The sequence below is a fragment of the Acomys minous genome (genome assembly GCF_964271855.1).
Source record: "Acomys minous genome assembly, chromosome: 17".
Lineage (NCBI taxonomy): Eukaryota > Metazoa > Chordata > Mammalia > Rodentia > Muridae > Acomys > Acomys minous.
Genome location: NC_140500.1, coordinates 12,421,223 through 12,445,372, shown reverse-complemented (window position 1 = coordinate 12,445,372; position 24,150 = coordinate 12,421,223). Strand labels below are relative to the sequence as shown.

Sequence of the window (24,150 nt, the reverse complement as noted above, 5' to 3'; positions counted from 1 at the left end):
TGAGGGGTAAATGGCAGTTCGTTTGTTCTTTGTTGTTCAGTGGGGTCTTGTTATGCAGCCTGGGCTGGCCTTGACCTCCCACCCCTTCTGACCTGGCCTTCCAAGTGCTGGAATTACAGGCACACACAGACACCAGCCGTTAGTTCTCATGTCGCCTTAAGTACAGCTCTGGCTTCCACTGTTCAAGAAAAATGCAGAAAGGGAAAATGAACCAAAGAATCAATGCTGATATTAGGAAGTTGTCAGCAGTGGTGACACTGCAGGTGGCTTTTGCAATCTCCTCTGACTTGAACGTCACATCCTAAGGTAAAAGTTCGCAGAGGATGAGGATGAATGGGGACAGTGATCTCTGTGAGGCAGCAGTTTGTCATCAGAACAGTCGAATGTGCCATCAAAGTTTCTTGCGATCACGTTCTTCTTCACTGTGAGCTTTTCAGTGGCTGCCATCGTTAAACTGTCAGTAACATGCGACCATTGCGAACACGGTTAGGCAAAAGGACAATGTATAGTGTCTGCTGGGATAAAAAGAAAAACGAAACAATCAGAAGAGAGAACTGAAAAGCAAGCTGGGAGACGTCGTCGTTTTAACCTGACTGTCAAAAATTAATTAAAATCTCATTGGCAGAATCCCAGGGTCGTTATTAAATTCTGAAAATTAACAGTGGCACAGACCCAAGACCTGCAAGGCTAATGGGTCTAAAGGAAAGGGCTAGAAATTAATTCAGTAAAAGGGAAATCTCACCTTGTAAAAATTCTGTCTAAATTCCAGAGAAAGGTGCATCTGGACTGATACTCAGGTGGTAGCTGCCGGTGCATAGTAACTACAACTCTCCAAAGTCAATGCCTTGGTTTACACACCTTCATCATTTCATAAACACCTGGCCTAGGATTTAGTAATTCTTCCATATAATTTAGCTCAAAGTAGCTGTGCAAGAATAGGGGAAAGTCGGGGAGCAGAGACAAAAGCACGATACAAGAGGATGTAGAAATACAGAACGTGTTCTGCCGCAATATTTTTTTAACTTAATTTTATGTGCATTGTTTTGCCTGCATGTATGTCTGTATGAGGATGTCAGGTCCCATGTAACTAGAGTTACCGACAGTTGTGAGCTGCCATGTGGGTGCTGGGAGTTGAACTCAGATCCTCTGGAAGTGTAGCCAGGGATCTTAACTGCTGAGCTGTCCCTCCAGCTCCTGTCACAGCATTTACTGGCAAGTATGGAGCCATTCCTGGAAGTATAGTTGGAAACTATATCCCTTTAGCTGGCAGTTATTAAAGAAGTTCAGCCTCTGTGGTCAGTCACACCTGTAATCCCAGCACTGGGGACAGGAAGGCAGGAAGGTAAGGAGGTCAGTCAGCATATTCTCCACTACCTACCAAGTTCAAGGCTAACCTGGGCTACATGAGAGCCTATCTCTTAAAAAGATAGAAAAAAGAAGCAAGAAGAGAAGAAAGATAGACATACAACTGAGGCACGACATGAGGTACAAACAACCACCACATATGGTTACATGTGCATATGTGTCTATGTGAAGACAGAGGGCTATCTTGGGTGTTGTCCTCGGGACACAGGATTTTGAGACAGCATCTCTTGTTGGCTTGGAGCTTGCCTATTCAGCTAGACAGGTTAAAGAGTAAGCTCCAGATATCAGCCTTTCTCTACCTCACTAGCACTGGGATTGCAAATGTGTACTATCTCCTTTCTTATTTTTACATTCTCTCTCTCCCTCCCTCCCTCTCCCTCCCTCCCCCCCCTCTCTCTTCCCCCGTCCCCACCCCTCTGTGTGTGTGTGTGTGTGTGTGTGTGTGTGTCTGTCTGTCTGTCTGTGTCTGTATGCATGTGCACATGTGAGGACACACATCTGGAGGTCGGAGGACAAGTTGCAGGACTATATTGTCCCCTCCCTCCTTCCTGTGAGTTATGGGGGTTAAATCCAAGTCTTCAGGGTTGTCTGCAAGCACCCTTACCCACTGAGCCATCACCTGAGTCCCCACTACATGCTCTTAATATGGACTCTAGGGATCAAATGCAGATGACTAAGTCATCTCCCCAGCAGTTCTGTGCCCCATTTTAAAGTCTAAAATGTACTATCCCAGGTTTTTAGAAGAGACAATAAGTTGAGAATGTGAAAATTGTATGTAAAGGGTGAATCTTTGACAGTAGACTAGAAGCAGCATCAGGTGGTGGTATTCGGGTATATATCAGGAAAGAGAGAATTTAATAACATGATGAGTGAGGCTAATTTTGAGCCTTAAAACTCCCAGTACTAATGAGTTCCTGAGTCATACTCCACCATCTTCCTGTTTTAAAGTTTTATCTTTCTAAAACATTTGCAGAACCTGCTTGCAGGACTGGCACACTGCTCTTGAGGATAAAAAGGACATTTGTTGCAGTCATCAGCCGTGTGCTAGAGCCTGTGACCATGAAATAAGCAATGACAGAGCAGGAGGTCTGGGGCAGAGCTTTGATTCTGGATACAGTTGTTTTGAGTCCAGTGCCTTCAGAGAAAGTTGGGGGTTAGGAGGCAAAGAATGGATTGAGTGAAACAGTTGAACTGACTCACGTGGCCATTTGCAAAAGAGCCCTGCAACACTGATGCCCAGACACCTGGATAATACTTAATTGATGAAGACACTTCACTATAATGTGAGTACTTGGCAAAAAAAAAAATCATAATTCTTGGGAATGATTGCTTAGGGCCTGAGAAATGTTAGACACATGCTGTTGGTTCCTGTGTTGGGCAAGGCCTAGGAATGGTGGCTGTCGAGGTGGCAGAAGACACATGGAAACAGCCATGGGACTATTAGTCATCTATCTCTATTATGAATATAAATAGTTGATTTATTTAATTCTATCTATTGGACATATTCTCTGCCATGGCTGAGGTACTAGAAAAATAATGACACATACAAATACCTTTAACCAGGCATGGCCAGATTGCTCAGCAGCACTTGCTAACAAGGGCTCCAAAGTCTTCAGGAAAGGTGGTCAGAAACGCCCTGCAAGTGAGTTGAGACTTAGTGTGATAAGGAATGCAAAGAAATGACACAAGTGACTGGGCTCCGGGAAGCTCTCTTGTTGCAGAGCCCCAGGCTGGAAGATGTTGATTCTTGCCTAGATGATGGACAAGTTACCAAGCAGTGATGCCAGCGGTAGTTCAAAGGCTGAGCACAGTGTCTAAGACCTCCGGACGGCACACTGTAGCTGTGAGCAGATGCGGATTCCCTCTAAGTCACAGTTTTCAGTCTGTCACCCATTCTGGGAGCTAGCAACCCTTTTGCTATAAATCCCTGGATAACACAGACATGAAACTCTACAGGCCACACACTCTGCACTGTGGTCATTCAACTTTACTAATGCCACAGAGAGCATGTTCACAAGCTAGCAGGCTATTGCTCTCATATTACACTATGGATACCAAAACTTGAACTTCAGATTATTTTCACGTGTCATGAGTTACTAAGTCTCTGATTCTCATCAACCCCACTAAAAATGAAAACCCCAATATTAACCCCGAGATATACAAAAGCAACTCGCAGTTCAGATTTAGTGTATAAGCTGTGGTTGGCCAGACTAACCTGCCCTACTGTTACTGTAAATAATAATATATACATATATACGCGCCTACTAGCTACTGTTAAAAATAATGTAAAATCTTTACAGCATACATAATTATGTGTCTCACTCATCAACAGAGTATGTAAGTCACAGCATATGACCAATAAATAAAGGAGTCGCCAATGACATTGGATAAAACAAAATGCTGAGGCATCAGGAGCAAAAGAAACTTAAAACTGATGTCATTGAGTCAGGGGTGGCTGGTTTGTGATAGAAATACTGAGTAAAGGGGGAGGACCAAGTGGCTTCTGGACTCACGTGTATCGAGAAGAAATAAAAATGAAGGCAAGATAAGAGGGAAGAATTGACTCAGGAAGCTGTTAAAATGTTCTAAGGAAAAAAAATATGATTCGGGCGTGAGCTAAGGCAGCGGCTGTAATGGTTGCCGCCCCTCCTGTGCCCTGGGTTCCTGTGGCCAACATTGCTCAGGGTTTCATTTAGATACAGGCAGGTCTGTTCTCTGATCATCTTCTAAACCTGAAACAGTAGGTTGAGCCTATGACTTGGGATCAGTCTTTCCCCCATTTCTCCCCATAGAAGAGATGGAATAATCACATCTCCTTTCTTGCCCAAGAGAACTGCACCAGAGACTCCTGTCTTATCTTAGATCTGTCCCTTCGAGGGTTGGACTCCTGATGCCATGGTTTCCACAGAGTTTAGTTAGGCGAAGCAGAGCCACCTCAGGCAGCTGTGCCTCTAGTGTCAGCAGCTGCTGCCAAGTGCAGGCTGCCTGGGCTTCTTCTCTTGTGTTCATGTCCTCACTCTGATAATCACATTCAGACTTTTTCAAATTTCCATCAAGGGAGCCCAGCCATGCTCCTGTTAACACTGGCAAGTGGGTGTCATTACAGAGAACACACACTGGGCCTGCAACTTCCTCACTGAGGAAGGGAACAGCTATGAGTGTGTATCCTGCAGAAACAGCCTGCACCTGCATACGCTGGTGTTGTCTGTGGGAAAGGAAATTCTGAATACCTGGTGTTCATCTCCACATGCCAGCTGCCTTCCTCATTACTGCGAATGGCTCAACGACAACTAAGGGACATGAAATATTCTAAATCTAAACATGATTTAAGATTGTGTCAAACATCTAATTAGAAAAAAACAAGACCTTGTTGTGTGTAATATTTTTATTATTCATTAATAGCAAAACAAAGGCAGATTAACGTTGAGATTGCCGGTCAAATGAGGTCAGCGAATTCTCGCTCAGTCATCTCAGACTTTCCATAAAATCAAAAGACAGCACGAGGCACAGGAGCGAGTTTGAGAGCGTACTTGTCTCTGAGTCATAGAAGAAACTGAAACTCAAGTGATGTGGGGAGGAGGCCTTGCAAAACTGAGTCTCTGTGTTCCGGGCACAGGAAAGATAGCTCTGAGTTGGGGCGGGGCGGGGGGGTGGTCTGGATGGCAAAAGGATCCAAATGTTCCACTCCAGACCAGGAGCTGACCTTATGGCAAAGACCACACCTCGCCACTGGACCTGGCAAAAGCCTGTGATAAGCATGATAGCATCCCCAATATGAAGGATCCCGAAATGACTGACAGCCAAGGAGGCTGAGAGGGGACAATAGGTGAACTGCATCAGAAGAAAAATGAAAAGAGAAAAAAGAAAGAAAAAATTAGCAAAAAGCCTAGAGCCTGTGTTTCCAGTTGCATAAAGAAGCCCACTCTTACAACAGCAGACATCAAAACACACAGAAGGTCAGATCCTGTTTTAAATATCAATATAGCAAAACATTACAGTGTATGTGTGATGTTAACAGACATAAAGATCAGAATGATACCCATTTCCTAGCACTCACCAAACAAAAGTGCCATAAATACAGTGCATAGGTTACATATAACAGAATTGAAACCATTTGAAATTTAAAAATTAAATTAAATCAAGTTAGAAATTTGTTTTGCTGATGTCTTTAAACAATATTTCATACAATATATTTTGATCACATTTTTCTCTTTCCCCAATTCTTCCCATATACCCCCTCTTACCCACCCAAATTCGTTTTTTTTTTCCTCTTTCTCTTTCTAAAACCAAGAACAAACCCAACCCAAACAAATACTAACACACACACACACACACACACACACACACACACACACACACACACACACAGACACACACACACAAATACCAAAACAAATGAAGCAAGCAAAACCCACAGAGTCTCTTTTGTACTGTCCAATTATTTCTGTGCATGGAGCCTGCCCTGCCTGGTGTGGTTGATGCACACAGTTACACGTCACTGGAGGAAACTGATGTTCCATTTCCCAGCAGATATCATTTCCAAATAACCTCTTGTTAGGAGTGGACCTTTATCCACTTCCCTTTCTCTGGGCTGGGATCTCACTTGGCCGGAACCTATGCAGGCCCCACATCCGCAGTCCCCGTCTCTGTGAACTTATATGTGCATCAGCCCTGTCGTGTCTGAAAGATGCTGTTTCCTTGTAGTCATCCTCTGCTTCTGGCTCCTATAGCCTCTCTGCCTTTTCTTCTGCGTAGGTCCCCAGGCCTTGAGGAGAAGGGTTTGACGAAGACTTCCCATTTAGGACTGAACACTCTATGCATTCATTGTCCACTTGTGGGTTTCTCTGTTATGTCCCATTTACTGCAAGAAGAAGCTTCTCTGACTCCTACTCAGATGCATCATAGTGCATGATGCATCATAGTGATGCCTTGATCTATGTATACAGCAATGTATTATTAGGAGCCATTTTATTGCTATGCCCCCTTAGAAGAAGAAGACGGATAGGCTTCCCTCTAAGGCCCATCTAAGACTTTTGGTCACTTTAGAAGTGTCAAGTACGGCTTCCATTTCATGGGTTGGGCCCTTAAATTTAAAAAGTGGTTGGTTGCTTTCATAACCTTTGGTCACCGTTGTAGGTCACAGGGTTCGCCGGAGGGAGATGTCGGTGAGAGTCTTCACCCTCCGGCGACACACAGGGTACCTCCCTGCACCGTAAACATGAGTCAGCAGGAGTGAAGCCTCAGATGGGTACCAGCTTGAGTGTGACGTCATTAGTAAACGTTGTCTTCAGCAGTAGGGCCTTACTGTCAGCTTGTGAAGAACGACCTGTGGTGTGTGGAGTGACCATTGGTGGAGCCAATTAAAGCTGACTTAGTTGGCTAAATTAAAATTTAACTCTTGAGTAGATAAAATGAATTGTATGCTGGTAACATTTGAAAGAGCAGTTGGCTGATAACACTGTGCCCATGTCCAGTAATTTGGCCAGATCTGAGGGAATACGCGTCCGTATTTAAGAGATGATTATAAGAGATGAATCCACAGACTGGCAGAGCATTCATTCTAAGTACCTGGTAGGGTAATTACAAATAAGACCATGTCTAAATAATACATGACGATGAAACTGCCGACTATCAAGGTTAAGTAGGAAGCCTTGGAATGTACCAGAGGAAGGAAAGATCATGGTACCTGCAGGAGACTCGCCCTGAGCCAGAGAGTCCTCTTGTCTTCAGTAATTGGTGTAAGAACACAGGGAAGCTACTGCTTCAAAGCACTAAGGGGAAACGCCTTCCAAAAATTCTACAACCAGCACCATCAAGAAGAAAAGGAGGATGAGGACAAGGCAGTTTTCTGATATAGAAAGTCTGTGGGGTTTTAACAGCTATAATTCTAGCCTAAAGAATTCATCACAGATGTATTTCAAGAACTATAAGATACGGCTTCTCGTGAGATCAGCACGTGTGGCACATGCTAATGGCCTAGGTAAGGTCCCCAGGAGACCACAAAAAGGTAGAAGGAGAGAACATATTCAGCAAAATTGTCCTCTGACCTTCACAGGATCCATGGCAAGAGTGCCTACCTTCCCATGCACACTATACACATAGTAACAACAGCAACAACAGTGATAGCAATAATAATTTAAAATAAACTAATAAATAACTAATTGTAATATGTTGTGAATAGAGGGTATTAACTGACAATAAAAATGTTATTGTAGTTTTAAAAATCAGCCTTCTTCAACATGGCATTGTTAAAGTTATTTTTATGAAAACATGGGGTTTTCCCCGTCAGTTTATCTGTTAGCCCAGCTATCTTAGTCCCACCCAAATGATTGAGACTCTATTATACTATTTTAACAAGCTTTACAGCACAATAGCTGAGCAGTTATTACTCTATTTTTAACCCTCTAAGATAATCTGGCTTCCTCCCAGCATACATCCCAGAGATACTTGAACTTTATGGCTTTCTTGGTCCAGCTTCTCCCTCTGTGATGTCTCCAGGACCTCTGCTCATGGCTCAATCCCCTCCTTCCTCCTCTAACTCCTCCTCCCCTGCCTGGCAGCAAGTCCAGGCCTATTCTCTTCCCTGCTCAGGGACTTGTTCAACTCAGCTGTTCTGCATCAACATTCCCCTCTTAGATGATTGATTCAAACTTGTTTCTCTCTGTTGCTCACTAAATTCCTCTACTTGGAAAAAAAAACTGCCTCTCAACTCCACTAACTAAATTGCAGGAACTGATCTGCACTGCAATAAACTGTACTGTACTCAAAAATTCTACTCCATTAACCCTTTTGTTTTCTCTGTATTCAGCTCTTATGTAATTTCTCTTTGCTGTCCTCGTGAGAGTTATGCTTATCCTATCTCTGACTCGTTCTGTCAAATCTTTCTCTGATTCATCTCTTTGTCTGCTCCTCAATTAGACTTCGTTGTTTGGAATTAAGGTTGTGTACTAAGAGTGTGTCTATATTCCGGCGGCGGGAATTAAAGGTGTGTATTCCATCCAGAGTAACCATGTTGTTAGATTAAAATCCACTATAGTGAGTCTTACAGTTCAGTGTATGCCACATGATATAATTTCCAAAACGAACACGAATAAGGGCAGTGGTCAGATAGGCAGTGAAATATTTTTAGACTAGTTGCTTGAGTTTTATCAATAATTTTTAAATTACATCTAGGCATAGAAATGAGGGTCCATGGCTAGGTTGGTCTTGTGTCAGAAATCTAGGAGGAGTTTATACCACACACATGTGAACAAGGTTTTAGAATGCTTTTGGTTTAAAGTTTAAACAGTTTTTAACAGTAAAAGAGGAGGAGGAGAGAGGAGGAAACATACACAAGCAACAAACAAACAAATATTCTTGTGTATCCTGGCTTTCAATGTTTGACAAGTGGGCAGCGAAGACTGGCTGGCCCTCTAATGTCCCCTTTCGGTGACTAGTGGGAGCCCTAATGAGGGTTGATTCAGGACTCAGGCCATGTTGGAGCTCACACGATATAGCTGCTGTGTGATTTTAGCTTTTGCTCTAATTCTGCTTCGATTTTTAATTTATAATATTTTTTGTTTTGATTTTTTGATAATTTTAAGCATGTTTTAGTTGTTTTCACCCTATTACCTTCTTATCCGCCACTACCTCTTCTGCTGTGAACTCTTCTTCCTAGCAAATCTTCCTCCAACTTGTGTGTACTACGTGTGTGTGTGTGTGTGTGTCTGCATGTTTGTTTATGTGTGTATGTCTGTGTATATGTCTCTGTGTGTGTATCTGTCTCTGTGTATGTATATGTCTGTATGTTTCTTTATGTATGTGTCTGTCTGTCTGTCTGTCTGTCTGTCTGTCTGTCTGCCTGTCTGTCTGTCTTCTTTCCTTCTTTCTTTCTTATTGACTTTACTCCTGATTTCAGTCCCCTCTCTCCTCTCCTCCCAATCCCACCCTCACACTCTCTCTCCCATTCCTTCATCTCCTTTTCCTCAGAGGAGGGGAGCCCCCCTCCACCATGGGTACCAACTCACCCTGGTATATTCTTAAAACCCAAATCAGCCACTAGGTTGGCAGACTCAGCAGGCTTCTGATTGGGTTAAAGTGAAAGACCTAGAAATTCTTCAAAACTTCCTGGGGAATCTCTGAACTCAAGTCCCAAGAGTCTTTGGGTGGCTTGGTTGGTTGGTTTAGAGAGTGCACTCAGTTGACTGTGAAGTGACCATTATGTGGGAAAGCCAGGTTCGGGATGAGGATAAAACAGAAGCATTTTAGGCAGAGGGTGTACAGTAAAGTCTACAGAAATTCCATCATTGCAAAACATGTTGCTGTCAGAAGTCTTTCCAAACTCCTTCATAGATGTTGGCTGCATTTTTTTCCAGAAAATTCTGAGGGGAAAAATCCAACTTAGCATGTATCATCGTCCTCTTCTCTTTCTTCACTCAAAAGCAAAAGTAGATTAAGGGCTCAGGGTACAGAAACAGACATTCAGTGACAGGCTGAAACAAACTAGCTTTGTAGGAATCGTGTGTCGGCTGAGCTAGTCGATTTTTAAGTCCTTTATCATTGACAGTGAAATTTTGACAAGTGTAAAATGTAAACAAATGTTGTTGCTTTAGTTTAAGTTTAAGCTATTGATGCCATATGCAAGAATCCTTTAGTTTGAAAACTGAATCAAAGTTATTTCCCAAGAATACAACATTACTTGATCATAAAACAAATCGTGTGTGTGTGTGTGTGTGTGTGTGTGTGTGTGTGTGTGTGTGTGTGTGGTTTTTTGAGACAGGGTTTCTCTATGTTGCCATGGCTGCCCTGTACTCACTTTGTAAACCAGGCTGGCTGGCCTCGAACTCACATTGATCCGCCTGCCTCTGCCTACCAAGTGCTGGGATTAAAGGTGTGTGCCACCACTCTCAGCAAAAACAAATCATTTTTGTCTTCCTTTTTTAAGGTTTCTTTTTAATAACCTCTCTCTCTCTCTCTCTCTCTCTCTCTCTCTCTCTCTCTCTCTCTCTCTGTGTGTGTGTGTGTGTGTGTGTGTGTGTGTGTGTGTGTGTGTGTGTGTGATTTCAGGTACCCATGCAGGCCATTGGATGTCCAAAATTAGAGTTACAGACAGCTGTGAGGAACCCACAGTGGGTACTGGGGATTGAACTCAGGTCCTCTGAAAGAGCAGTATAAACTCTTAACCTATGAACGATTTCTCCAGCCTTATTTTCATATAAAATTATTCAAATAAAATATATCCACTAGCTCTTTTGGAAGTGTGAGGAAACTATTTACATAAGAATGGTGTGAGGGACATATGAAAATCATAGGCTTTTCAAAATGTGTATTTCTAATGTTTTATGATAAATTAACACCAAACAAATTAAGAATGTTCTTAAACTTTGGTGGAAAAAGAGGATTGATAACATGATATAATTTGTCATATACATGGCGCTGAGTGGTTTTTACTGTCATGCATAACAGAAAAACTGCAAAACTCACACAAAGAAACAAACAACCACATAAATATATATCATTGCCTTCAGCCAAATATGCTTTTTGTTACCAGTTATTGATATGTAATTTTGTTGGCACATGGAAAAGGGAAAGGAAGAGTTTGCTGATAAAACAGACACTGCCACAGAACCTATTAGACTGCACATGACAAGCACTGTGGACTCCAGGTTTGCTTTCTGTTCACCTGTTGAATTGAGCCATTAGTCTTTGTGTTTCTCGCCTCCAAAGCTCTTGCAAATGAGAAATAGAAAGTGCGCCTGAAAGGTATTTGAAAAGCAAGTGCTGTCATCTAGGTGTGTTTTGTTAATTGCTGCCCAGGCTGAGAGGGACTCTTCTTGGGGAAACTTGAGGAGCTCAGCCATCACAGAATTAAAAAACAACAACAACAAAAATGCAATTGTATGTGTGGAGTCAAGATGGCACCAGCGCGACTGTACGCTCATGTATCAATGAGGCCGCCCCTGTTTTTCCTTCTGTAGAACCCTTGCCTGTGACCAGTGTCTCCATATATGACTATAAACCTTCTCCTGAGACGGGGGTACTGTTTGAAATTCATTACCCAGAAAAGTACAACGTGTTCAGCAGAGTGAACATCAGCTACTGGGAAGGGAAGGACTTCAGGACGATGCTGTACAAAGGTAAGGAGGAGGAGGAAGAAGAGGAGGAGGAGGAAGTGGTGGCTTTATTTTTTCCAGAATTTTTTCGGGATAATCTTGCTTGCTCTAAGCAAGAACTCATTTTGTAATTCACTACTTGACCTACAAATGAACTATTATGAAAAAAACGATTGATTCAAGGAAATCTTTTTATGAGGAGTCTAACGACATCCGGCTCATTAGCTGAGAACTGCAAGTCATGCATACAATATGAGAAAGTCTCAAATCGGTTTGACTTGTAAGCTTTTCTTGCCGAAAGCGGTGTGTCTGCTTCTGGAAATAAAGTCAAGGCACTTTAGCCGCAACCTCACCCAGATCACTCGGCTCTGGGCACCAAAGCTCCAGGTTTCAGTATTAAGTGGGCAGCTCTCCCACCATTTCCCTTGGAGAGGCTTCCAGACTATTCTCAAAAGCAAAAGGTGGTATTTTGGCTTCCCATGTGACCACTGGTCAGATAAACCAATGAACACTTTACATAAGACATTTTCTACACGGGGGGAAAAAAAACCTTCCTTGGAAAATTGCTGTTCCTTTTGTCATAAAGTGCCAATATACTTCAGCTTTCCCTCTTAACAAAGAGCCAAATAAGCCCAATAACTCCTGCATACACAGAACAAACATAAGATAAAATTCAATTTTAATTGTGTCAAACCTTGTTAGGAATGCTGACAGAGGAAAAAGACTTTTCAGGATTAAGGGCACAGGTTCAGATTTTCATCTCCAGCCTTCTCTTTGTTTTTTTATTGAGCATGCCAGACATTGAAGGAAATATTATTCTATGGATATTTAAACTTAACTGGGACTTTCTCCAAGTGTGTGACATTAAGAAGCTCCTAATTTTAATGTAACTGACTTTTTTTTTTCCTTCCCAGATTTCTTTAAGGGGAAAACAGTGTTTAACCACTGGCTACCAGGAATATGTTACAGTAACATCACCTTCCAGCTGGTATCGGAGGCAACTTTTAATAAAAGTACCCTTGTGGAGTACAGTGGTGTGAGCCACGAACCCAAACAACACAGAACAGGTGAGTCTTCAGAAGAATCAAACTTCACAAGAAATAACGAAATGTTTAGATGTTGCTATATGTTCATTTTTAATGTTTCTAAGAAAAAGCTTTCTTAATATTTCTAAGAGACATTTGGTCACAGAGCTAAGGAAGAATTTATTTTTATAACAAAACCAAACCTATACCCACATTAAAGATATCTAAGCAAAATATTCAAGAAGAAAAATCTAAAATAAATTAATATAAGCTTGATTTTTATATTCTTGAATAAGATGTAGATGGTAGTCTTAAAAGTTGTCATCAAGCCACTTAATTGGATCTGGTAGATGTTGCTTGTTCTAGACCATGACCAATATCCATGTAGAATAAAAGCAGATGGCAGACATCCTGTATAGACAATCAGCTACTGAAAGAAGATATTAGGACCCAGGCGTGTATAAAACTTTCAGTCCTAGTTTTAGTAGGGTCAGTAATATGGAAAGCTATTGTGGAGTATGGGAAGGGTTAGGGTGATTATGATCCAAATACACTGCAGAAGTTCTCAAACCACAGGAAAAGAGCACAGGAAAACTATCATGATGACTAGAGTAACGAATCCATAAACCACACACACACACACACCACCAAGCCTCCATCATTTAGCCAGCATTAGGTGTGTCTAATGTGTTCACAGAGTCTGTTCTCATGAGTACAGCAATGAGGCAGAACTGACCACCCGGAGACTCGCTCTGTCTGGAATTCTATATCAGAATTCCCATTTAATTTCATCAAGACAGGAACAGTATGAACTAAGCAATTAATTGACCTTACGCCGACGTGGACTATTCCCTTTGTGCTTTCCATATTCTGCTCTGGTAAAGACACACTGGTGACTATTGTTTTCAACCTGGTTGTTGCCTTAATTCTAAGAAAGATGAGAAAGTAAAGATCAGTAAGATGGGTGTAATCTGCCCAAAGACAAGGTGTCATCTTACAGAAAGGGCCATAACGGAAGGCAGAATGAGGTCCATGCCTCTGAGAACTATGAAGATATTTAACAGGGCAGAGGAAATAGTAAATGTTATCTTCAAAGCTCAGGGGGAAGAGTTTGAGGAGCAGCATGGCGGGCAGTCAGAAGCTGCTACAGGAGGGAGTGCATAGGCCCTCTTCCTGATCTGCCATCTCTAGAGAAAACGCGGTTCCATGATGTGTGCTCACATGGTCCACTTCAGACATGGAAATGGAGTCACACCGCCAACATAAGAATCAGCATCTGTAAGAGCATCCAGGAAGCCTCGCTGGTAGAGCCTTGACACGTAGAGTATGTAGACTCTGATAGCTACAAGCAAATACCAAAAAAAAGTTCTTAAAAACTATTTTTCAAGATACCCAGGGACAGAGACGCATGTTTTCTTACAATTAGATTTGTGGTGAACCGAGGAATATTTACATCATGTATCTTGAGAAGAAGTTAAATTACCACATCAACTCATATAGAATAACAATTTGGTACACTTGAAGAGTGATTTATATGCAAAGATATATAAACAAATACATGCATACTATGTATAAAATGTTAGATTATATATGGTTTGCTTTAAAACCCCAATTGCTCTTTATAGTACTTTCTTCATAGTTGTCCGGATGGCTCAGCTGGTACAGGTACTTGCCACCGAAGCCTGGCCGCATGAGTTCAGTTTCCCTGAACCACACAGTAGAAAGACAGATCCAAAATTTTCAAGTTATCCTCTGATCTCCATATGTAGCATCGTGAGTGGGTATACACATGTTCATGTACACACACACGAGTTTTATCCTGTGTGTTAGAAGTAAAGTTAAGGTGCAATTGATAGCTCTGTGCATTGGACTCATGAGTAACTGAATTAAGAGTTCTGAATTAAGAGTTACTTGAAAACAAAATCTCTCTCTTGCACAGCACCATATCCCCCTCGAAACATCTCTGTTCGCTTTGTCAATGTGAACCAGAACAACTGGGAAGAGCAGAGCGGGAGCTTACCTGAAGACTCGTTCATCAAACCACAAGAGTCAATAGGAAGAGACAGACTCTTCCATTCCCCTGAAGAGATTCCGGACTCTGCCCCCAGCAATGCATCTTCCGGTTGGCCTGACCCGAATAGCACTGACTATGAAAGCACGTCTCAGCCCTACTGGTGGGACAGTGCCTCTGCGGCCGCTGAAAACGAGGAGGACCCTGTCAGTGTGCTGCCCACGGACTATGACAGTGACGCCACACTCAGCAGGACAGAGAAGCCCACATCTGACCCATTCCCCGCCTTCCCTGTGCAGATGACTCTGAGCTGGTTACCACCAAAACCACCTACAGCCTTCGATGGGTTCAACATCCTCATAGAGAGGGAAGGTGAGGTGTTGGGGGGGAGGGGGAGGGAGAAATGGCACCAGGGCATGGGAACTGACATCTTTTGAAACCTGAACTCGGGGGAAAAGATTGACAGACAGTCGAAGGAAAATCTTAATTGGCTATTCCGTATAGCTTCAGAGCATAAAGACAAAACACACCGATTAGATCAGAATCGCAACTTTTAAGAGATTTACAAGTTGCAGCCACTGGGAGTTTCACACATTTCTCTACCCAGCATTTCACATATTCCCAGGCCACTAAAGAAAGCCTTATATTTCGCAATGGTTTGAAGTAAAAATAGGAGCATCAAAACATGTTGCAGAACATCCTAAAGAAATGTTTGCTTATCTGCCAATTTGAGGCATGTAACGAAGAGTCTTTATACAAACTGGCTTCTTCTAGATGCACATGCTACTTAGGGAGCATGAGTAAGATGGGGGTGTGGCCTTCGGATCCGGTGATCACATTTGCCCTGAAAAGTTGATAGTAAATGGAAAAGATGCAGGAGATGGTATTCCCATTGTAGTCAATACACTAGGTTTTGGTTCACCCATTCATCATTTGAAATGTTATATATATGAAAGCGCATCCCAGCCCTACTGGTGGGGCAGTGCATCTGTAGCCCTCCCAAAAATGAGGAGAACTTTGTCAGTGTGCTGCCAGTGGACTGTAACAATGACACCACACTCAGCAGGAAAGAGAAGCCTACATCTGAGGAAGACTTTGTCAATGTGCTGACAACGTGTGTGTGTATGTGTACATATATATATATATACATATATATATATGTATATATATATATATATATGAAAGAGTATATGTGTGTCTGTCAGTTTGTGTGTATTTGTGTGTGTGTGTGTGTGTTTTTTTTTTAAAAGGAGGGTGGGGGTGTCTCATGTAGCCTAGGCTGGTCTCAAATTTGACATGTAGCTGAGGATAACCCTAAACTTATGAGCTTCATGCCATCACCTCCAAGTGCTATGATCACAGGTGTGTTCCAATATGCCTGCCAAGCTCTATATTATTATTAATTATACCGTGGTCCATACATTTATGAAAACAGAGCCATTGCATACCTCCATTTTTGATCATCAGACTTTTCTTGTTGTTTGCTGCTTGTTAGGACTTTTCCTGTCTAGTATTTGAATGGCAAAGGCTGTCAAGTCATCAAAGTTTGGAGTTAAACAGCAGCCTCCATCCCATGGTGGGCCATCAGAATCATGTCACTTTATTGTGGAAGATATGTGACAAACTATCCCTTCACAGTCTATCCTAACATAATCAGTGACACTATAATTGTGCACATATTTGAAATTGTCATTTTAAGTATTTAAGACAAAAGTCGTCATTTGAATGAGTTGCCTACTTGGTTTTAAAGTTCTTTTTCATCTTTTTTTTTAAATTTTTTTTTAATTTTTTTTTTTACTTTATTAATTTATTCTTGTTACATCTCAATGGTTATCCCATCCCTTGTATCCTCCCATTCTTCCCTCCCTCCCATTTTCCCCTTATTCCCCTCCCCTATGACTGTTCCTGAGGGGGATTACCTCCCCCTTATATGTTCATAGGGTATCAAGTTTCTTCTTGGTAACCTGCTGTCCTTCCTCTGAGTGCCACCAGGTCTCCCCCTCCAGGGGACATGGTCAAAGGTGAGGCACCAGAGTATGTGAGAAAGTAATATCCCACTCTCCACTCTACTGTGGAGAGTGTTCTGTCCATTGTCTAGATCTGGGTAGGGGTTTTTCTATTTCTCCATTAACTCTCTGGAACAGAGTATCTTGTGACACAAAACACATTTTTACTGCCTGTTTTCAAGAAAGGTCAATTAAGTCATGTATTTATCTGACTACACTGTTCCCTTTTGAGGACTGTTGTCTTCAAATAATAACAGCTCCAAATGAAATGATAAGGGGCAGAAGACAAACACAGAGGCAGCCAAGAATAAATACCACGTTTAAAGGTGCTAGTGCAAACAGATGAAGGGAGAAAAGCTGATGTGCCTTTTGAACTAGGAAAAGAAAAGAAAGAAATGCAGTAATAAATTGAACTTTTACAAGCCTAATCAATTTATCCACGCCCTGGGCCCTCCCAGGTGTCAATCCACATATATTCTAAATTTTTGTTCTGTTTTGTTTTGGGCCTTTTGCATTTGATCCAGAAAACTTCACTGACTATTTGACAGTCGATGAAGAAGCCCACGAATTTGTTGCAGAACTGAAGGAGCCTGGGAAATACAAACTTTCAGTGACAACCTTTAGTTCTTCGGGAGCCTGTGAGACTCGGAAAAGCCAGTCAGCAAAATCTCTGAGTTTCTATATCAGTAAGTAGCCAAGGGGATTTACAGGAGAGCTAGAACTATGAAACCGTGAGATTAACGATGCCTGGATGTCAGTTATTCCCCCGCCCCAGTGATCCTGGGGCTTCCTCAAGGTCAGCAGAGGCTGCTGTGCATGGAAGGAAATACACGTAAGTTTAACTGTAGCAAATCGGCCCTGAAAGTTAACCAGAAGATTTTCCCCCACTGCTGTGATAATTGAATGTTTAATAAACTGACCTTCCACGCCAGCCATAACCAGGTCTCCAAGGATGTGCACATACAGTTTGGGAAATATGACCGTTGTTTGAGGCTGTAATGAAATTTAGCATTATAGGATTATGTGGGGAAAATCTTATTAGAGTATTGAACTTGTGGAGAGCTCAAAAACCCAAGCTGATTTGAGTCTTGGGGTGGGGTCCACGCAAGTTGGCAGGAGAAGACAGAGTGTCCTCGAGGCCCCCAAACTGAGTTTGGGGGAAGTTTGTAGCTATTCTGTGAACATTAACAGCTTAGCAAAAGTGTGGTTTACGGAGCTGCATAAATAATACGTGTCCATTTCCTCTTTAGATAAACTACGGTCAGTGGTGGTCTATGGTTAAAAATCAGTTACTTAGCTTATCAGACTTAAGTGTACCTTTACATTAACAACAACAACAGCAACAACATCAGAAAACATAGACTAAAGATAGCTGTTCAAAAATGATAGTCTGTGTAAAATCTGTCCTCTTTCCTAAGGGACAGATACTACCTTGTCTCAAATAACCCTCAAAAGACAGGTAGGCAGGGCTAGGAGATCAGCTCACTTAGCAGCTGAAACATGTTAAAAAAAAAAATAACCACACAAAGGGACCAAAGGACATTGGGAATTACCTGATGTGTATATCTGATTTGGAGGATGTCTCTAGATGAGATCACCTGAGACAAACAAATAAGACGACTCTTCAGCCTTCCCAGGAGTCTAAAAGTGTTTTACTAGCCAGGAGGTCACCTTGTCCAAGTGCACAGCAAATGCCGATGGCGGCCATGAAAATCCAATTAGTAGTGGCAGCCTAGGTGGCCTCTTCTTTCTTTTAGCATCCAGTGGGTTTCATAGAGCCAATCACAAAACATAGAACTTAGTACGTGACGTTTATATGTTTATCTAGATTTATTTGGTCATATTCTCATGCCAGATTATCAGATTCTTTACTTCTTCTGTTTATATGGGGCAGGACATACATACAAAGGTACCAGAATGCATTTGTGGAATCAGAGGGGAGCTCACAGGAATCGTAGGGCTCAAGGTGCAAATTCAGGTCACTAGACTTCCAGGAAGTGTCTTTCCCCTCTGAGCCATTTCTCAGGCCCTCAGCTCTCTTCTTAACAAGACCTAAGGTGCCGCTCAGAATACATCAGAGGTGTTCATACACACGATTATTTCAAATAGATTTATTTTAATATATGTATAAAATGTTTCCTTTGTTAATGAAAGGACATCTTATGTGCTTAAATATTCTATTCAACTGCATAGACGCCAAGAACAATGTATATGGTCTTCTGGTTTAGAAAAAATACACTAGACTGTAGATACAAACACTTATACTTACTGGGTGGATGAGCCAAATACCAGCTAAACAGTGTTTGCAGTCTGTATTACTGACCAAGTTCCTTCAGATATTCTGATGAGATTAATAACATTAAGATTTATATACACACCACTGCATTATGATCCACATTTCTGCAGTTTGGGGCCTTTCTCACAGATGAGAATGTTGGTGCATCCTTACATCAGCCCCTATGGTCTTACCGAGAGAACATTGGCTTCAGTACTGAGGGCTGAGCTCAAAGCCTTGTGTATGACAGACAAGCACTTCATCACTGTGCTGAATCCTCAGTTCCTTTTAATATTTTTTATTTTAAGACAGGTCTCACTAACCCACTCATGCTGGCTTTGAACTCACAAGAGAGTCCAAATGGCCTTCGATTTTTCCACTGGTCTGCCAGCAGAGCCAGAGTGCAGAGGTGTGCTCCACCATGCCTGAGTTGGAGGACCATGTTTGTCATTCCGATTGTTTGCAGGAAAAGTTCTGAGTCACAGAAAGTAAATGTGTGGCTTTCACATGTGCCGAGACCAACACTGGAATTTAAGGTTTTCTAATGATGCCATTTTCATGGCATTTGCAGTGTCACCTTATGGTCGGCTTTGCTGTCAGATCAAACACTCACTGTCTCCATGACACTGGGCAGAGCATCTGAGTCTCTGGGCTTCAGTTTCCTCACTAATAAGTTAAGGTATCGAGTCTCTTACTTTGTATTTATTTTACATATGTATGTATTTAGTATTGAGACAGGGTCTCTGGTATCCAACTCAGGCTAACCTCGAACCCACTGTGTAGCTGAAGAGGGCCTGGGATTTCTGATGGCTCTGCCTTCCCTTTCCAAGTGCTAAGATTCCAGGTGTACACCACCATGCTCAGTTTATGGGACACTAGGTGTCAAAGTTAGGGCTTTGTGCGTTCTAGACAAACATTCAACCAACCGACTTACACCCCTAGCTCACCAAGTTTCTTTTCCAATGCCCCGCATGGTTCAATCACACACATACAGTGGAGCTTCAGAGGCACAGAGTCACTTGCAGGAAGCTGCACCACTGATAATGTGAAAACAAGAGCCTTTTCACGGGTCCATAGTGCTCCACCTTGGAGCCATATGCATGGCTAAGAACGCAGAGTTTTAAAATTCATTGTTTGAGAAATTCATGCATGTGTAAAAATTGTTTTGATCAAGTCCAACTGCCACTCCATAAAAGCATGGACTTTAAAAGCCAGAATTCACATTTGTAAATCGTGAGCTTCTTCATCCTGTCTGCCTTAGTTTCTTGATCTAAACCTGAGATTTAAGACCAGCACTTTTCTCATAGACTTGTGATGAGAAACAACCGGCCTAAAATATGGAAGTGCTTGAAATGGAGCTTAATTGTAAGTGGCACATCTCCTTGTCTTCACATGGCTTTCACAGCATTGCTTCACTCATACCATTTACAGTGAGCGTGCACTCATCCTCTTAGTGGAGCCACCTGCTCCTTTCAAACTGCTTTGCAAACTGAAAGGAAGCAGGAAAGAAAGAAAGAAAGAAAGAAAGAAAGAAAGAAAGGGCAGACACTATTACTACTAGGTAAGGTGAAGGAGACGGTTTATTGTAGATATGAGGGAGAGTATAGCCAGAGGCATCTGGAAGGTTCCAGTGGATGCTTCCACAGAGAACTTCATGATACAACCCCCCCATGTGCCACAAACATCACCCAGGACTTAGGCATCTTCTTGAACCCAGCCAGCCTGATGCCCATTTCATTAATGCCTGTCCCTCAGTTTCTGTTGCTGCAGCACATTTTAATTTGTTTCTGTAAGATCATGTTAGTGGCTGATTTGAATCTCAAAGCAATTATTTCTAGAAAGAGTCTCCTAACAAAGAGGAATCGTAAACACTGATGAAATGCCACAGTGTCACACCCTCTGTTCGATGAAGATCTTACTGGAATACTCTCTGATGTACCTGACAACTGGAATTGAGCTTGTTTTTATTATTGCTGCTGTTGACACTATTATTATTGCTTTGGCCAGAGGGGAGGAGGTAGAATTAAAGGCTATAGTTGGCAGAGGGCAGAGAGAGCAAACAGGCTCTTCCTGTGATGCTCTTTGTAAGGACACACACACACACACACACACACACACACACACACACACAATAACAATTAAGTCTAAAATCTTCTGTCTCAACCACATCATTTATATATATATATAGCCTTCCTTATTATGACTTGCAATGTTCAGGCCCCACAGGCGAGTGGATTGAAGAACTGACTGAGAAGCCACAGCATGTGAGCGTCCATGTCTTAAGCTCAACGACAGCCTTGATGTCCTGGACGTCTTCCCAGGAGAACTACAACAGCACCATTGTGTCTGTGGTGTCCCTGACCTGCCAGAAACAGAAGGAGAGCCAGCGGCTGGAGAAGCAGTACTGCACCCAGGTAAGAAGCGCAGGGGCAAAGCCCAACAAGTCCCTGAAGACCTCTTGAATCTCAACCCGTGGCAATACAAAAAGGAAACGTCACCAAGCCACGCTGCGTTCTCCTGGGGGAGTGCTATTAGCAAGAGCCACCCCTCCCCCCAGGAGCCAGAAAATGAGTGGCTATGGCTGGCGAGCTCCGCTTCTCTTCTTGCTCTTTGTTAGCAATCACATTCTCACCACTTCCTCTTCTAACTCAAAAGAAGTAACTGAGCGGCTATTATGTGTCAAGAGATTACAGCGGCGTTGGAGTCCGAGGTCAGTTTGTAGCATCCCAATATTGCAGAGCAGTAAGAAGGACCAGAAATGAGTATAGGCCAACTGCGCTGCTTTTCAGAATACCAAGCCAGCAATTGATGCTTCCGGGTTTACAGAAGTAGGAACTCCCCGTATCCTAATGTGGATCCTGAGGAAGGAATATCAAAAGTGGTCAAAGAAGCATAAATGGGACCAGCCAGGTACAGGGAGATAGAGCGAGGAGTGAGGCAGGCAGAGAGGATATGCAAAGTAGGGGTCCTGTGATTGGCTAGGCATGGACACGAACGACCAATCATTAGTGCAGGGGCCCTCTGTTAGTCCCTAAACAGTAGCTTTTTTTTTTTCTTTCAAGGGTTGGAGGGTGGTGAAGGGGCAAGTATAACTGTGGTGAACTTCTGAGACATTGCCGTCCTCTTGGGAAAACTAGGCATCTATGAAATTCAAGTGAGAAATGTTAACTTGATAAGACTGATAAGCTTTGGAGAAGTTAACTCTTTAGAATACTGAGTTAAGCCATTCCAGGAGGCTGAATCCACCCCTTGACTCAATCAAATTAAGGAGGAAGTATGCTAAAAGCATTAACTAGCAATCACAGCTCCTTATTCGGCTCACTAGTGCCCTTCCCTGAACACACCCACCATAACTGACCCTACACTACACTAGCGGAAAAACATACTTCCTTCACAGTGTGGCCAGGAGGGCAACTGTCCAGGGTGCATTCCCTTCTAATGAACAGATTATGTATCTCTTGCTTGGGGCCCAAAACAAAAGGTTCTTATAGCTACTGTAAATTATAAATGATCCAGAACAGGCCTCCCCAGCTGGATTCTCAGACTAGTCTTTCGACATGCAACATTAAGCCTTTAAGAATTATAGATGGCCAGCCTGGTCTACAGAGCGAGTCCAGGACAGCCAAGACTACACAGAGAAACCCTGTCTCAAAAAAAAAAATTATAGATAGGCAAGGGGGCTGATGTTTAAAAGATTATGAGAAGCAGGCCAGCATCCCAGGTGCCCTCAGTTATTACAAGACTTTCTGAAGACTGACATAGTGTTATACCTCCAGCATCCATGGCCCCAACACCACACACACACACACACACACACACACACACACACACACACTTACACATAATTTTCAGGTGGGAAAACTAAATTCAAAACATCTCACACAGGCTGGAAAGATGGATTACTAGTTGTGAGCACCACCTCTACAATCATCAGGACCAGAGTTCAGATGCTAGGATCCATAGAACAAGTCAGGCATCCAGAAAATACTGGTAATGTCCACTCTGAAAGATCCTAGTACCTCACCATGTGCACAGGCATGCATGCTGGCAAAGCATATGTGCACCTACTACACTCACACAGACATTCATACATACATACATATATACACATACTTTTATTTTTAGTCTCAAGGAAAGCTGGGTAGGTGGCACAGTGGGTAAAGCAATTGCTGTACAATATGAAGACCTTATCCTGTGTGTCATGTAAAAAACAGACACAAAGCATTTATCGGCATCTCTGAAATAAAAGTGGCCCTGAGTCAAATACTGACTAAAATCACTTGTCAAAAAATCTTGGGCTCAGAAGGATTTCAGACATGGAACTGTGGCAGGGATGTGAAATATTTGTGTATACATAATGAGCTACGTAGGGGTTCAACCACACTATAAACAAAGCATTCGTTTGTGTTTCTCCCACTTTATCTTCATAATTATCCCCATCTCTCCCTCCTCCCTCTCTCTCTCTCTATATATATATATATATATATGTGTGTGTGTGTGTGTGTGTGTGTGTGTGTGTGTGTGTGTGTGTGCGCGCGCGTGCGTGTGTGTGTGTGTTTTGTCTGCATGTGTGTCTGTGCATGGCGTCCGTGCCTGGTATCTACAGAGGCCAGAAGAGGTCATTAGATCCCCTGAGGCTGGAGCTGCAGATGGCTGTGAGCAGCCTTGTGAGTGACGGGAATTGAGAGGGGGAGGGGGAGGGAGGGAGATTTATATCTTTAACTGTTGAGCCAGCTGTCCAGACCCCTCATGTAGTTCTTGATGTCTTCATCTGTGATAGTGAAAGAAACCAGTCCTACCTCATAGGGTTAGAAGGTAAATAGGAGTGGTGTCTAACATACGAGAGAGAGAGAGAGAGAGAGAGAGAGAGAGAGAGAGAGAGAGAGAGAGAGAGAGAGAGGGCTCAACTTTTGTTGCTATCTAGGCTTAGCTGATATCTTTTGATTCAAGGGAGAGTGACCCAGTGGCTCTCTGGGTCCTGAATAGAAAAGCTCCGGTGACTAGAGAGGATGAATAGTCAAAGAGCTATGAGGAGAGCATCACAGGGTGGAAAGGTGACAGCTGAGACTTGGGGAACCCTGGGGCTCAAGACTGTTGTGTTTCTTCCAACCATTCCTCTGCGTGTTTCCCTCTTGTGTCTTTAGCTCAGTAGGGATAGGCAGAGCCAGTGCCTTTTGAGAGGTCATATTGAATTTGGTGAAGTCATTGGGATGGAAGATTAAGCCAGCAATGGGAAAAAATTATAGAATGAATATGAATTAGTGGGAAGATTTGTTAATTTATCATATTTATTATATTAAATATATGTCATATTCATTAATATAGTAATTTGTACTATATTTACAAGTTAATATTGATTGGTAGGTAGGCTAGTGAC

The 24,150-nt window shown here is 42.5% G+C and overlaps 1 protein-coding gene across 2 annotated transcripts in view; it reads left to right on the top strand.

Annotated features, from left to right (window-relative positions):
- The window catches only part of PTPRO (protein tyrosine phosphatase receptor type O), a 204,977-nt gene that overhangs the window by 110,427 nt on the left and 70,400 nt on the right, over window positions 1-24,150 (top strand). For both annotated transcript variants that reach the window (XM_084765391.1, XM_084765392.1), the window contains exons 3-7: window positions 11,322-11,480; window positions 12,371-12,523; window positions 14,421-14,864; window positions 17,023-17,184; window positions 20,991-21,187. In XM_084765391.1, the coding sequence (XP_084621517.1) occupies window positions 11,322-11,480; window positions 12,371-12,523; window positions 14,421-14,864; window positions 17,023-17,184; window positions 20,991-21,187 (1,115 nt within the window). The remainder of the gene's footprint in view (window positions 1-11,321; window positions 11,481-12,370; window positions 12,524-14,420; window positions 14,865-17,022; window positions 17,185-20,990; window positions 21,188-24,150) is intronic.